This window comes from Heterocephalus glaber, unplaced genomic scaffold (genome assembly GCF_053883595.1).
Source record: "Heterocephalus glaber isolate CG9 unplaced genomic scaffold, H.glaber_assembly_v1.0 deba00001538, whole genome shotgun sequence".
Lineage (NCBI taxonomy): Eukaryota > Metazoa > Chordata > Mammalia > Rodentia > Bathyergidae > Heterocephalus > Heterocephalus glaber.
In genome coordinates this window covers 20,393,341-20,407,593 of record NW_028258333.1, presented here as the reverse complement: position 1 = coordinate 20,407,593, position 14,253 = coordinate 20,393,341, and the positions used below count along the sequence as shown (strand labels likewise).

At 38.9% G+C, this 14,253-nt stretch overlaps 1 protein-coding gene across 6 annotated transcripts in view; it reads left to right on the top strand.

Annotated features, from left to right (window-relative positions):
* Adamts12 (ADAM metallopeptidase with thrombospondin type 1 motif 12) overlaps window positions 1-14,253 on the top strand; it is a 326,379-nt gene that overhangs the window by 264,816 nt on the left and 47,310 nt on the right. For all 6 annotated transcript variants that reach the window (XM_004848653.3, XM_021261519.2, XM_021261518.2 and 3 more), the window contains one exon: window positions 10,493-10,703. In XM_004848653.3, the coding sequence (XP_004848710.2) occupies window positions 10,493-10,703 (211 nt within the window). The remainder of the gene's footprint in view (window positions 1-10,492; window positions 10,704-14,253) is intronic.

Sequence of the window (14,253 nt, the reverse complement as noted above, 5' to 3'; positions counted from 1 at the left end):
AAGAAGAAAGGAAGGTTTATTTCTGGAGAGTATCTTAATTCTCTAGTGTTCTTAAGCAGGAATATGTTTAGGTTACAGATTCTACCTGGCATTTATTTCAGTCCAATGCAAACACCTAGAGGAGTTTAAATAGAAAACCAATTGGTATCATAAATCAAACAAGTGACCAGTTGGATTCTAAAGAAGACCTAGACTGTGATAAATGCTAGACAGCTAGGTAAAAAAGAAGAATCAAACAAGCCAGTTTAGGGGAGCAACATCAGCCCCCTAGAAGGTCAGACAGGCAGGATGCAGAGGCCAGGGCACCCTCTTCTGAATCAGGTTTGTTCTCCACTCAATTCTGTGTTTTCCTTTGGGTAAGAGGTGGGCTGTGAGGTCGAAGCTGGGCTCTACCCTGTGGAGGGAGGACAGAGATGTTACAGTCTCCTCAGGCCACTGTAGTCCTTTCCTGTGCCTCTTTTCTTGGGAAGAACTAGGAGTATCAAGGGGAGATTAGGCCATTACTGTGTTTTGTTTGTAATCTCAGTTACTACATTACCTTCTCAGAGAAAAGTGAGCCAGGAGAGACAACTGTTGTAGAGCCAGTTGATCACCTACTACTCTACAGAGTTCGTGCACTTTATTTGAATTTGCTCTCTGTCAAAGTTAATGAGCCTCTGTAAATAAATTCTTGGTGTATTCCTTAGGTAGCAACCAGTGCACCAGGGCCTGGGAGTCTCTCCTTGCTCTTCAAAACCGTTCTCTGTTGGACTGGCTGGCTACCTTTTTAAAACCACAGCTGTTTCTTTCCTGAAGCTAATTTTATTTCTGGAACTCATATTCTCCTTTTTATGGTTTTATGTAGTCTGTTTTGGCCTTCACATTACTAGAAAATATCTGTAAAGCACCTGCTGTTCCCCGGGAGAGCCAGCATAGGATAATAACCAGATTCCAGCCCATTTGTTGAGCACCTACTTTGCTCTCAGCTGTTAGAAGCAGCTTGTGCATTTTCCTTATTATTCTCAACTACTTGGAAAATTAGCTATTATTATGCCAATTTTCCAAGGGAAGAAATGTCACTTAATGAGACCAGGATGAGTGTGGGTAGGCAGAGATTTGAACCCAGAGCTGACCATCTCTAAAGCCTGTAGTCTCTGTTACATGCAGCAGACCCTCCAAAGAGAGGCATCCACTTTTCCACTTATTGGGCTGTGTCTGAAGCAAGGTGAATGCTGTGCTTCACATAGTGGCCACCAGAAGATCCCAATGAAAGCACTTGCCTGCGAGGCCAAGGGGAAAGCCGGGGATATTGCCTGTGTACATGAAAGCAACAGAGTCAAAGAAGACTGTGAGTTCACAATCAGCTCCTTGCTTTAGAACAGACATTAATCTGTACTTGATATTTTCTTGTTCACTTATTAATGAAAACTTGACTTCATTATTTTTAGAATTCGTTTCCTATAAGGGTGGTTATCTTTGCCTACCTCTACACACCAAGTGCAAGAACTTACTATTTGGAGCTAACTTTAAGGCAATATATAGCTAAGGCTGCTAGAGAGAGATGGCTATTGAAGCAAAAGTCTAGAGGCTGGAGGACAGGAGATGAGCTGATGCTAAAGCCCAACACAGGGAAGGAGCCTGGATAAAGAAATTCCTAAGTGATACAGGCTGAGCTCTCTGGACTTAAATCTGGCCCCTGAGTATGGTAGTGTGATAGGCTGGAAAAGGGCTGCAAGTCACCCATGTCCTAATATCTGGAGCCTATATAAACATCACCTTATTGGAAAAAAGAGCCAGGAAAGACAACTGCCTAGAAATATTCTACAGAGTTCGTTCACTTTGCAGATGTGATTAAATTTAGGATCTTGAGATGAGGAGATGATCCTGGTTATATAGGAGAGCCCTAAATGCCATCGCCAGTGTCCTCCTCAGATAGGCAAAGGACAATTACACACACACACACACAGATTTGAAGATACTGACCTTGAAGATTATAGTAGTACAGCCACCAGACAAGTATATTGACAGTGATCACAAACTGAAGACATAAATAAAGGACTCTACCCTAGAGCCTTCAGAAGGAGCACATCCTTACTGACACCTGAATTTTAGTGCAGTAATACTGATTTTAGACATCTGGAATCCAAAACTATAAGAGACTAAATTTATATTTTTTGAGCTACCAAATATATTTGACACATTCTTGTTGCTGGGACAAAACAGCTAACACTTGCAACTTAAAGGAGCACTTATTTTGGCTTAGAGTTTCAGTGGGTTCAGCTCACTTGGAGAAGAGCAAGGTGGAGGAAAGCTGTTTACCGTGTTGTGGACAGGAAGCAAAAAAAGAAGGGATGAACCAGGAATGAGAATAAATCCTTCCACGTCACACCTCCAATGTCTTGCTCCTTCCATCCATGCCCCACCTCTGAATATGAGACTTTGGGAGGGCATTTCAGATCTAACCATAATACCAAGTTTGTGTTACTTTGCTACAGCAGACACAGGGCACTAAGACAGGCCACTTAATGCAAGCATAAAAGCAGGAGAAGGGCAAATGAGATTCCACCACCAAATTACAGAGGCTCCAAAGCACTTTCCTTGAGATATGTAGCAAAGTAGGTTTGGGAATGGCACCATTACCTGTATGTCACCCGCTTAAGAAGTTTACAACCAGGAAGGTAATATAAGGTACATGTACATTGGTAAGATGGGGCCGTTTTCAGGACTGGAGCCTGTGTCAGGTGCTCAGCTCAACGCCCTTCCTTCCTGGCTGCTGTCCACAGGTTCCTGCTTTCCTTGTAGCTTTGTGGTTAGTAGGCATCTTTTCATCTCTTTGCTGTGAAAGCAGCATGATAGAACAAGGTTAATGATATTCTTTTCTCCTGCAGTGTTTCTTAAGCTGAGTGAGTACACAGATTCAACTTGTTGATCCAGAGCAAAATTCTTAAACAGACCACACAGCCTCCTCTTACAAAATGAGTAATGAAGCTCTAGCGGTCAGAATGCAAGTACCAATAGCCACACACAGGACACACACAGGGCCAGACAGCCACTGCATGGTCCCAGCCAGTGCAAATGTGATATCCAGGGCCCAGATGTTCTTGGTGAGCTGATGATCATTTCTACAGTGGATGCTTCTGCCTTCTACATTGTCACACTTCAGGAGAAGAAAACGATTCATCCTTTTCCCCAGCTTCTGCTGTTGCATTGGAAACATAATTTCCTCCAAATAACCTGAAGATTATACTTGAGGAAAATGATCAAAGCATAAGCAATTTGTCAAGTCTTTCTACAGCTTTGCCATTTGGTAGCATTTTATGTTTCTACTTAAGCTATTTTTCCCTTCTCTTGGCATCTGTCTCCCAAGGTCTAAGTTTCTTTGAGACTCTTTTTTTTCATGATTAATGCCAAGGCTCCCAGCTTGTGGTCATTAAAGATCAACAAAATTAGCAGGTCAAGCCTGAGTTGACTCAGTTCAAATCTCAAGCTAAAGATTTACTCCTCAGAAGGAGATATATTATTGATCCAATGGTCTCTTCTGAAGCTCCAAAATAAAATTTTTTCCTTGTTTTGCTTCCCTACTCAAAATGATGTGTGCACACACAGAAGCACAAACGCACAAACATACATATATACACTCAGACATTCATGCATACACACATTTATTTTTAAAATAAATGATTTCTGATTTTAGGTGATTACTTGGCCTCAACTGGTTAATTTTATTGAAATCTCATTTTAAAACATTTATTTTTTTCTCATGCAGTGTACATATAATCCCTTACTTGTATCCATATTTGTTTATTTAATTCATCTTGAATAAAATGACTTAAAACCTTTAGTAAAGGCATCAATTAGAAAATCAAGTGCAGTGCTCCTATTATGCAGTTCATTTATGTTGAAAGAAAGTTCCAACTCAGCTAGAGTTAGACTCCTAAAAATGTTAATTATACACATACAGTTAAAATTTCTAAGAATGCATTCTGAAGTAGAATGTGATAAGCTAAATAGACTCTATGAAATATTCAGGCACAGTGCTTGGCTTTTTAAAAGTCTTCTTATTTGTGATCACATTTCAGCTTCCACATTTATGAAGTAGTCAGGAGAGGGTGCAAATATTACCTCCAAGTACTGTGTGAGGAGATAAGAATTCAGAGAAATTCGATGCTATGTGCTAGAGGGAAAAGGATGGAGAAGAAACTAGCAATTTTTAACCATCCACTGTTTTCCAAGCCCTTCATATAAGGCCGTATCATGTAAACCTGTCAGCAACCCTGATAGGTGGATATTTTAATACTCATTGTACCGATGATGACACTATGGCCATCGCAACTTGCCAAAGTCACTTAGCTGTAAGTGATTGAGCCTGGATTTGAGCCCAGATCTATCGGCTGAGAAACCTGGCTGTCCTACTCCACCACACTGCTGCCCAAAATCTCAGAATGAGCAAGGTTCAGAATGAACAACCTGCTCCCAAGTTTAAAATATTCCTCTCATTGGAATACAGTGAAAATTTATGAACAAGCAGGAAAGTCTGACTCCAAAATTAAGTCATGTGTACAAATTCACAAAGGAATTAGAGAAATTAAGTTAATTTGCTTTTTAATATATAAATAATAAATGAACATTTATTTTTACAGTCTTAGCCCAGTAGTTAGTTCCCTTGGATATAGACTTCAAGTTGTAACATCTTCCTTTGTCACCAAATTTCCATGATATCTGAAAAGTTCATACTCAACATTCAGATCTGTTGCTTCATCTCCCAAAAGGGTTTCGTGTGCAAGGTTTAATCTTTTTTACTTCTGAAGTAATATCTTGTTTTTACATCCAATTTTGACATTCTTTGCTCATCCCCAAAGGAGTTTTCAATAGAAATTTTAAAAATATTTAATAAAAGCTCCTGATTGTTTTAACCTAAGAAAAATGTATTATGCATCCAATGATTTTCAGGATGAAAGCCTTGCATAGCATGTTCTAGGCTAGAGTAAGCCTGTCAAGAAAGAAATTCTTTGGAATTAAAGTATATCTGACTGCAGAAAAAGGTCATTTAAGTCTTTTCTCTCTACTAAATTTTCTCTGAACTTTTGTTTTCATCAAAGCAAAACTCTGCAAGGCTACAACTGCGATAATACTCCATATATCCAAAGTGCTCAATAAACATCCAATATTCATTCAACTCTGGCAGCTGCATGTAGGTTTCAATCCAGGAAAGAATAGCAGCAATTTAAATCAAGGTTTCCCATCCTCACCACTATGGACAGTTTGAGCTGGATAATTCTTTGTTTGGGGGAATATTTTGTGCATTGTAAGACATTTAGCAGCATCTGTGGCCTCAACCCACTAGATGCTAGTTCTACCTTCCATAGTTCCCATTGTGACAACCAAAAAATGTCTGTAGACAATGCCAAATACCCATGGGGAGAGAATATGGGAATCTCTATTGGTTGAAATCTTGTGATCTAAATAAAAGGAATGGGATCACAGAGATTTCAGAAAACCAATGAAATCAGGGAGAGGACTAACCATGGTGTATTCAGGGAACCAGAACACAAGAAAATATAAGGTTGGAGTAATAGAAGGCAAGTAGAATATGGAGACATGCTATATATAATCCAAGGAGGGGAAGACAGCTTATATTGTAATAATTGTTGTTACAGAATGTAGAATATAATTGAATTGGTCAATTGAATTGTCTTGCATTAAAATGCTTTTAGGGAAAAGATTAGTGCAAAGAAAGATGACAATTATGAAAGTTGATTTTTAATGGAAATTTCTGTGATGAGAAAGATTGACAAATTCAGATTTGGACTTTCAGCTTACCTGACTGATGAGCTCAGAAAGAGTAACGTAACCTGGTTCATTGGTAGTCAAAGCTGCCCAGGCAAGCGTTGCCATAAAAAGATTAGATAGAAGTACAGAAAAGAGAGTCAGATGTTCACCACTTCTTCTACTTTAACTCTTTCCAAACCATAGTAAACTTTTCTGGGACAGCTACTACAGACTGTTCTACTCAAAAATGTCAAACACAGACACACACGCGCACACACACACACAGACACACACACACAGTGTTGTGTATAACTCAAATTAAACAGTTCTTTGGAGAAAATTTTCAATACACTCAAATCTATTTAGTTGGACCAAGAATACTAGTGGTTTAAAACCCTGATGTCAAATAAAAATAATCAGGGAGTTCTCAAAAATCACTGCCTTTTCCTCTACCCACAAGATGCTCAGTGTCTTCAATCAGGCCTGGACACTGATAACTTTTTAAAGCTCCCCAAATACTGATACAGTGAGAATCATATAGCCCCAGTCCTTAGAACTTTTACATAACTGGAAAGAGATTAACTCATGTTTATTGACTAAAGAACAATAGAGACAATGCATGATCAATTGTCCAGTTGTGTGTTAGGTTATTATAGAAAATATCATTCAATGATAATTGTTTAAGCACAGTAAGAAAGATAGTCTTTTTTCAAGATTATCATGGCAGGTGTAGAGAGCACTGCAGTATGATTCTCCAGTGGGAGAGAAACTGACCTCAACTCCAGATACAGTATGGACAAGTGAGAATTTGCAACCAAGGAACAGGTTTGGGTTAGTGGATGGGAAAGCACTGAGAGGAAGTGGGAGTAAGGAAGGATTTAGGCTAAACTGACCTAACAGAATTCTTGCTGAAGACAAGCCAGGGTCATAAGACAACACCTAGGGAATGGTGGCAGATAAGGAACCCAAACAGATATCAAGGGTGAAGGCTCTTACCAAACTGACTTAGCCGTGATCTCTGCTAACCTCAGCTTTACAAGGAAATGTGTAAATGGGCCTAGAAGATTCAGGAACCTGACTGAAGTTTAGTGAGGCAGAAAATCTTGGTTACTGTCATTAACATTCTGGTAAGAGAGGGGTCAGTGGCACAAACAGAAAAGGTCAGGTTGGCTTACTGTCAATTCTATGTTGATTAAACCAAAAATGTTGTGATAATGGGGGAGAATAAATGTTTAGGTTGGTGTTTTTAGTCTCTCTGAATTCTTTGAATATTGTTATTGCCCTTTTCACCAACCATTCAGAGCACTTTAAAAGTCTTTTGTTACAAATTGGCTATAAATACAAAATCTCCCATAAATATAAAATAGTATTGTATTCATCTCTTAGGAAAGATGGGATTATGGCAAACACCAAAAAGAATGATCTAGACAGCAAATATCACTTTGACACTGGCTCCTGAGACCTGAGCCTGAAAAACCTTTGCAGAATAACAGAGGAAATAGTTTTCACTGTAAACTAATAACAATTTGTCTTGATTTGATTTATGCTACTATAACAAAATACTACTGACTGGGTAACTCATAAGGAATAAAAATTTATTTCCACAGTTCTAGAGTGTATCAGTTATGGTTCACCAGAGGAATAGATTTAACATAAAGTGTATATAAGATATATAAAGGAATTACAAGGTAGGCTTACAATGGCCACCTGCAGAGTCAAGGGTAAAAGCAGTAAAATGGCCATCTGTGCATTAAAGAGCCAGAGAATCCATCAAAGTGGAGCTCACTGCAGAGTCCAGTGTGAGTCCTTAATGGAAAGCTGAAGACTCAGTGCTGGAAGCCTAGAGACAGATGTCCAAAGGAGATAGCAGACCAGAGCTCCTCCAAAGAAGCAAAAGCAAGACTTCTTTCCTCTTTCCCTTTTTATTCATCCAGGCTACAAGCCTATTGGTGCCACTAACATCCCAACTGGATCTTCCATCTTCAGTAAGTCAGTCATCCAGATGTGCTAAACTAATCCGCTCAGTGTTTCATATTCAAGTTGATACCACAATTAACTGGCATATAATCTGGAAGTCTGAGATCAAAGCACCATCATTTTATCTGGTGAGGACATTCTTGCTGTGTCTTCACACATCAGAAGGTAGAAAAACAAGAGAGGACAAATATGTCCCCACATAGTGGAATGGTGAAAGACAGCAAACCTACCCCAACAACACTGATTATAGTGGCATTAAAATATTCCTTAAGATTTCCCATTAGGCCCCACCTCCCAAGACCACTGCATTGGGGTTAAGTTTCCTGCACACGAGTTTTGGGAACACACTGATACCACAGCCTAAGCCCATGTAAAGGGCCTCCAGGGCACTGGAGAAAACTTCAAAAAGAAAAAACAAGAAGGTCCATTATCACTTTGTGATGAGGCAGCTGAAAACCCTGTAGCAGGTAATTAGATAAATTAGGCTTCCAGTCAGTTCAGATTAAGGCCTTTTGAGAATGGCATTTATATATTCAGCAGTGTGCTTGGCCTCCTTTGGAAATGTCAAAGGTAGGACAAAGTAATTAGATTAATACAGTGGGCTTTTACATCATTCCGTCCCAGTACTAGCTCTTTATCCCCCCAAGACAGCCAGATGATAAACACCAAGAAGAAATACATAATCTTAATTACTTATAAACTGAATGATATAATAGGATTGAGGAAAAGCTTTCTTCTAATGTTTTAACTTGAAATTAAAAATATGAGAATCAAAATAAGTTCTACTCAAGTAAATCCAATTTTTAATAAACAAAAACAGTACAAAGTTTTATCTTCTTCAGAATTACCAACAGTCAATTCTATCTCAAGGCCAAGAGCCTTTCTTAAAATCAGAGGTGAAGGGCTTCCCACAGGATACTGTTTCCCACATGAAATTAGAAGACTCTCACTTTCTTATGATATAGAAGGATGCTGTCCATGGAAACAAAGGTGAACTCAGACTGCACTGAGAAGGTTTTTCTTTGTTTGGTTTTTGGTCTTCTGTGTTAGGAAGGTTTGCATAGTGATAGGGAAGGAAGAGAACAGAGGGCTGCCTGTCATTTTCAACAGCAAGTCATGCAGCCAGTGAGCCGTATCCTGGAACCACGAGTCAATCACTCACAGACAATGGGCACACATTTGTTTGTCCTCAGGGAATACTAATTTAGCCAACAGTTTCACCTGTTAAATTTAAGGACAACTTAATCAAGAATATTAATTTACACAACAGTTTCACCTGTTCAACTTGTTATGACCAGCTAACAAGAAATTGCCTAATTTAAGTTTCTACTCTTTCTTATTAAAGAGACCATGAAATTATTAACAATTAGACTGCAGGATATAGGAAGGCAAAAATAAAGGCAATGTCCCTGAGTGATCATTTTGTAAATACAAGGTGTAATTGAAATGTACTGTGAATGTTTAAATTTTTAATATTTCTTACAGTAAAAGACACATTGGCATTAACCACCCCCGTAAATACTCCCCATTTCTTCAACTACATTTATCTTGTTGTTCTTACCACTTTCTGAAGCAGTTCTAGAAGTCCTTTTCCATGAGTGTCTTTAGTTGCACTGTCATGGCTGGCTCAAAGTCTTGAATTCACTCACAACACTTCCCTTTCATGGTCATACTGACTTTGGGTAAGAGCCAGAAGTCACACAGTGCCAGATCTGGTGGATAAGATGAATGAAGATAACATGTACAGTTTTCACAAGTCTACCTTTCTGTTGAATGGCACTGGTCAGCAGCATTCATTGTACATTGGTATCTCGATTCATGAATGCTTTTGTTTGTGAACAATTTGGTTTGCAAACAGAAGCATTTGGCAAAATTTTGTTTTTGTTTGTGAACTCTGCATCAGATAACCAACACAACTGCAGCCATCTTTCCTGCATGAACATAAATGTGGCCATGTTTTCCAGAATCGACGAACAAATTAAGTTTGTAGATCGAGGTACCACTGTATTTTTTTTATCATACTCATAAAGATACTCATGAAAAAGGACTTCCAGAACTGCTTCAGAAAGTGGCAAGAACAATGGGATAAGTGTGTTTGAAGTGAGGGAGGATGTTTTGAGGGGATGTGGCAATGTGTCTTAGTAAATTTTTTAAACATTCACCACATATTTCAATTATACTTCATAAATAAAACTGGGTACAGTGTGTTTGTACCTACCCCACATTGAAATAGAAAAACATTTGATTAAGAGTCAGGAAACCGAGAGATTAATTGTATTCTTTTAATACCATCAGTCAAAATAACAATAAATCATAACAAATGATTGAGTTCTTATGTATCAGGCTCTATACTAAGCACTTCAGATGAATTGACATTTTATTAAATCCACAGTACTCATATGAAGTTGATATTGTTACACTCATTTAACAGATGAAGAAGTAAGACTTTAACTGGTTTGAAGTTCCACAGCAGGTACCTGGTTTTCAGTTTTCTTGACAGAAAGAGAGGACATATTTATATTGATTTTCATTCAAAAGCATGCTTGTTTAACAACTACTTTTGCCAGGTAGGTGTTCTGCTGGGACTTGGGGGTGTGGTTGAACAAGGTACCGTGGCCCTGTCAGTAGAGTACTCCCCAGCAGGCAGTTTTTCCAAGAACCTCCCGGCTCTGCAATCCGTGGCTCTCACCTATTTTCTCTTCCCAGTGGTTAAATGAATGCATGTATACTTTCAGTGATCTTTTCCTGTGTCCATGTCTGCCTGCAGGTGGTGGGCCGGGGAGTGGGAAGCATGTTCAACAACATGTGGGCCCTATGGAGAGAAGAGGCGAACAGTGTTGTGTATCCAGACCATGGGCTCTGATGAGCAAGCTCTCCCGGCTACAGACTGCCAGCACCTGCTGAAGCCCAAGGTCCTCAGTTCCTGTAACAGAGATATCTTGTGTCCATCGGATTGGACGGTGGGCAACTGGAGTGAGGTAAGCTCAAGGCTTAGAAGGAAAACTGGCATTATTCATACTTCATCACCCCTTTACCAATTCCTCTAATCCAAAGTGACCTAAGGGAAACTTGCATAATAGACAGCAGATATCACCTCTGGCCTATATTCTTCATTTCCTACTGCTCAGTATCCTGTCTTCTATTCTTATAGGATCTTTCTTGCATCTGTCCAGCAATCAGTTACTCACAGAGATAAAGTGGATCTCCACTAGTACAGGGTCATGGCAGCCAGTTGCTAAATTGTCAGGATTTTTGCTGGCCCATTGTTAACCCTTTGGTAACAAACCAAAGCTCCTCCTCCCACCGCAAAAACCAGTTTGTTAAACACTTACCAGTACATCATTATAGTTAACTAAAACCAAAGGAGTGTAGCTCTAATGGTGGAATGATGAAGAATATACTTAACACTCAGAGACACTCATTCATCTATTTAGTATATATTTAAGACATCTATTATTAGTCATATAAATTCAAATAAGCATTGAATTTTCCCAAAATTAATTTGATCTACTCTCTGACTATAATTAGAAATCAGAGGGCTAGAAGGTTATGAAAAACTCCTAGACTTTCATTTTCTGTGTGTCACCGTGGAACCTGGTTCTATCTCACCTTTTTATTTTCCCAGAGTGATTAGGGAAAGTAAAGCTTTTCTTTCTACAAGATGCCTGGAGTCTCCAAAGGCCTCATCTCTGCTTCCTTTTGTGCATTTCAGTCAATGACCTAAGGAATGACTGGAAAATAAATGATCTTTAAATATCAACAGGCCAGAATTTTGAGATAAATGCTCCCCCTCCCATCTTTTGAGTTTCCTTGAGAAGCCACATTTTTCTGATAATCATGCTACCATTAACCAGCAAATTGCAGAAACCCATCTGAGGACTTACTTTCAGCAAAAAGGAAAAATATTTGATTGCTACAAAGAGAGACAATTTACTAACTCCAATGAATACATGAGCAATATGATCAAATAGGATAAAACCCTTGTGTTTAAAAGTGCTATTTGAATATAAATAAAAGAGATTGCTTTGCATGTGTACTTTATAAGGGTTCTCTAAAAGCATTTCCTAAAGAAGAATTCTAAAATCTGTATAACAAAGCTACCCCCTCTAAAGATACCAATTTGAAGGCAGAGTACTCATCTGAAAATAGCAGCTTGATAACCTTATTTCCAAGACTGTTTCATTACCTCAAAATCACAAGTTAGCTAACTAATTAGCTTCTAATTCTGTGCAGAATGCTCTGTTGAGCATCTAGGTGAAAATAAAGAAATGGAAACACGATGCCTCTATTGTAAAATCTTTCTATCAAATGGGAGAAATTAGACGAAAGAAAGGAAAAGAAAAAAATGAAAAGACAAAGTGATGTGCATGTAAAGAAAATAGAACTACTAGCTAACACAGGTATATGATAGATTTATGCACTGTTGCATGTGCACATTTCAGCAATAAACCTGAGTATCTCCCTGGTATTTATTGGAGGGAATAATCATAGCATACTGCTAGCCTGGCTATTAGTCCACCCCCAATCTAGATTGCTGTAAATTACAATGTTGATAAATAAGGCTGAATGAGGTATTGTGACTGATCTGTTAAATCTGTTTACCAAAAATGTGTTGGCTGCATCCAAAACAGTTAATTATTCTTGTCATGTAGAATTTACTAATTGCCAGAATCTTACTGCTTTCTCAAAGGACTGCAATTATAGATTTGGCTGAGGAGTTCTTACTGTGTTCATATGTATGCAAAACATAATAACCTGTCTTAGCTGGAGAACAATGGACCAAACCCTGACACAATGTTATAAGTACTTGTGTCCATGGTTCCAAATCACAGGCATAATCAACTGACAGAATACATGGAATCTGTAGTTTCTAACTTCTACTTGACAGAAATGAGCAGAAAGGCTGAATCAATGCCTTCATTCAGGAGATGGAATTGGGAGAAGTGCTTTTAGTTAAATCAGCATCAAGAGAGTCACTAAATGGGTCTTCCTTTTTTCCCTTTGCTGTCATGCTGATAACCCTTTAAGAAGCTTTAATAGACTATGATGAAATGTATTTGACAGTCTAAGCATGACTCACTACTGTTTTTAAGAGTAATGATATAGTCATTCTTAGTACAAAGTATTTATTGTCTGGATTTTGCCTTAGTACCACTGTTATTTGAAACAGGATAGTGCTTTGGCTATACCTAATCCTTTGTTCTGCACTGAGTCATCTGGGTCATCCTGGCTGAGCCTGAAGCTGTAAGGTAATGGGGCCAAAAGACCTGACAACTAAGAACCTCCTAGATTTCTTTAGTATGATCTCCCTTTGCCAATCAAGATGGGAAGAAGGAAAGGCAAATTCCTGAGCTATCCTTCCCTGTGAAGACTTTTCTACCAACCCAAGAAATGAGGAAAGGTGTGCTTAGACATGCCAGGTTACCACAGTCAACCTTGACCAGCAGGGATCAGAAGGACGAGTTCTCTTCCCCAGAAAGGGCATCCCTGCCCCCTGACACTAGTCACTACCACCCCCCACCCCAAGCCTAGTGTCTTGTTTTAGACATCTACTCATAATCTCGTTTCCCTAAGAATCTTATTCTGGTTTTGGTGGCTTGAGGGGTAAGAAAGGGGGACTCTGTTTGTTGTGAACAAAAACAAGGTATCAAAGTTTCTGGGGCTCCCATTTTTTCTTAAGTATACCACTTCAGAGTCAGGCAGCCAACCTAGTGTTGAAGGGCATGGCCCCTAGAACATGGCTCCCTGGGGCCAAATCTTTGCGCAGCCACTTGTAGATGAGTAGGTTTAATCTCTCTGTGGTTACCTTTATTTTTCTCCTGCTTGTTTTATGCCACATGCTCACGTGTTTATTTGGCCTTCTTCCCCCACTGACTGCCAAGCAGTCTGAGATGTTATTTGACTTGATATAATTTGCATATGCATGTGGCAAATGAGACTTCCAGAAGCCAGGCTGTGTGTGTTTGTTTATACACAACTTCTCTTTCTGAGATTGTTTCAGGTACTTTACAATAAAAGGGCTTAAATGTTGTAGCAGTAAAATAGAAGTCAAGGCCAGGGCTGCAAGGAGAGATTGAGATCTAAACATGAAGATAATAGGGTTGCTGTGATTAAGCTTGCAATTTAAGCCACTGCATCCAGGCAACCAATCCAATAAGGGTATCACAACGAGCTCCATAATTCTTTCCATCTAATAGATGGAAGAGTACTTCTTCAAGAGACCTCCCTACTGTAATAAATTGCCAAAGTTATATGGGGATTTTAATAATGATTCCAGGATTATAATTAGAAAACTCTTTGGTCAGGTGCTGTCTAGATAGCTGTCTTATCTTTTTCCATGAATGGATGGATGAACAGATGGATGACCACTGAAAGCATCATGTAGCTAATAAATGTGTCTAGCTCTGTATATCATGGGCAGGAATGGAAGTGAGAAGACAGCAAAGAGAATGATCCACATTCTAATCTGCACTGCATAAACTCACATACAGTCTTAGGAAAATGAGTTTATCTTTCATGGCTTCAGTT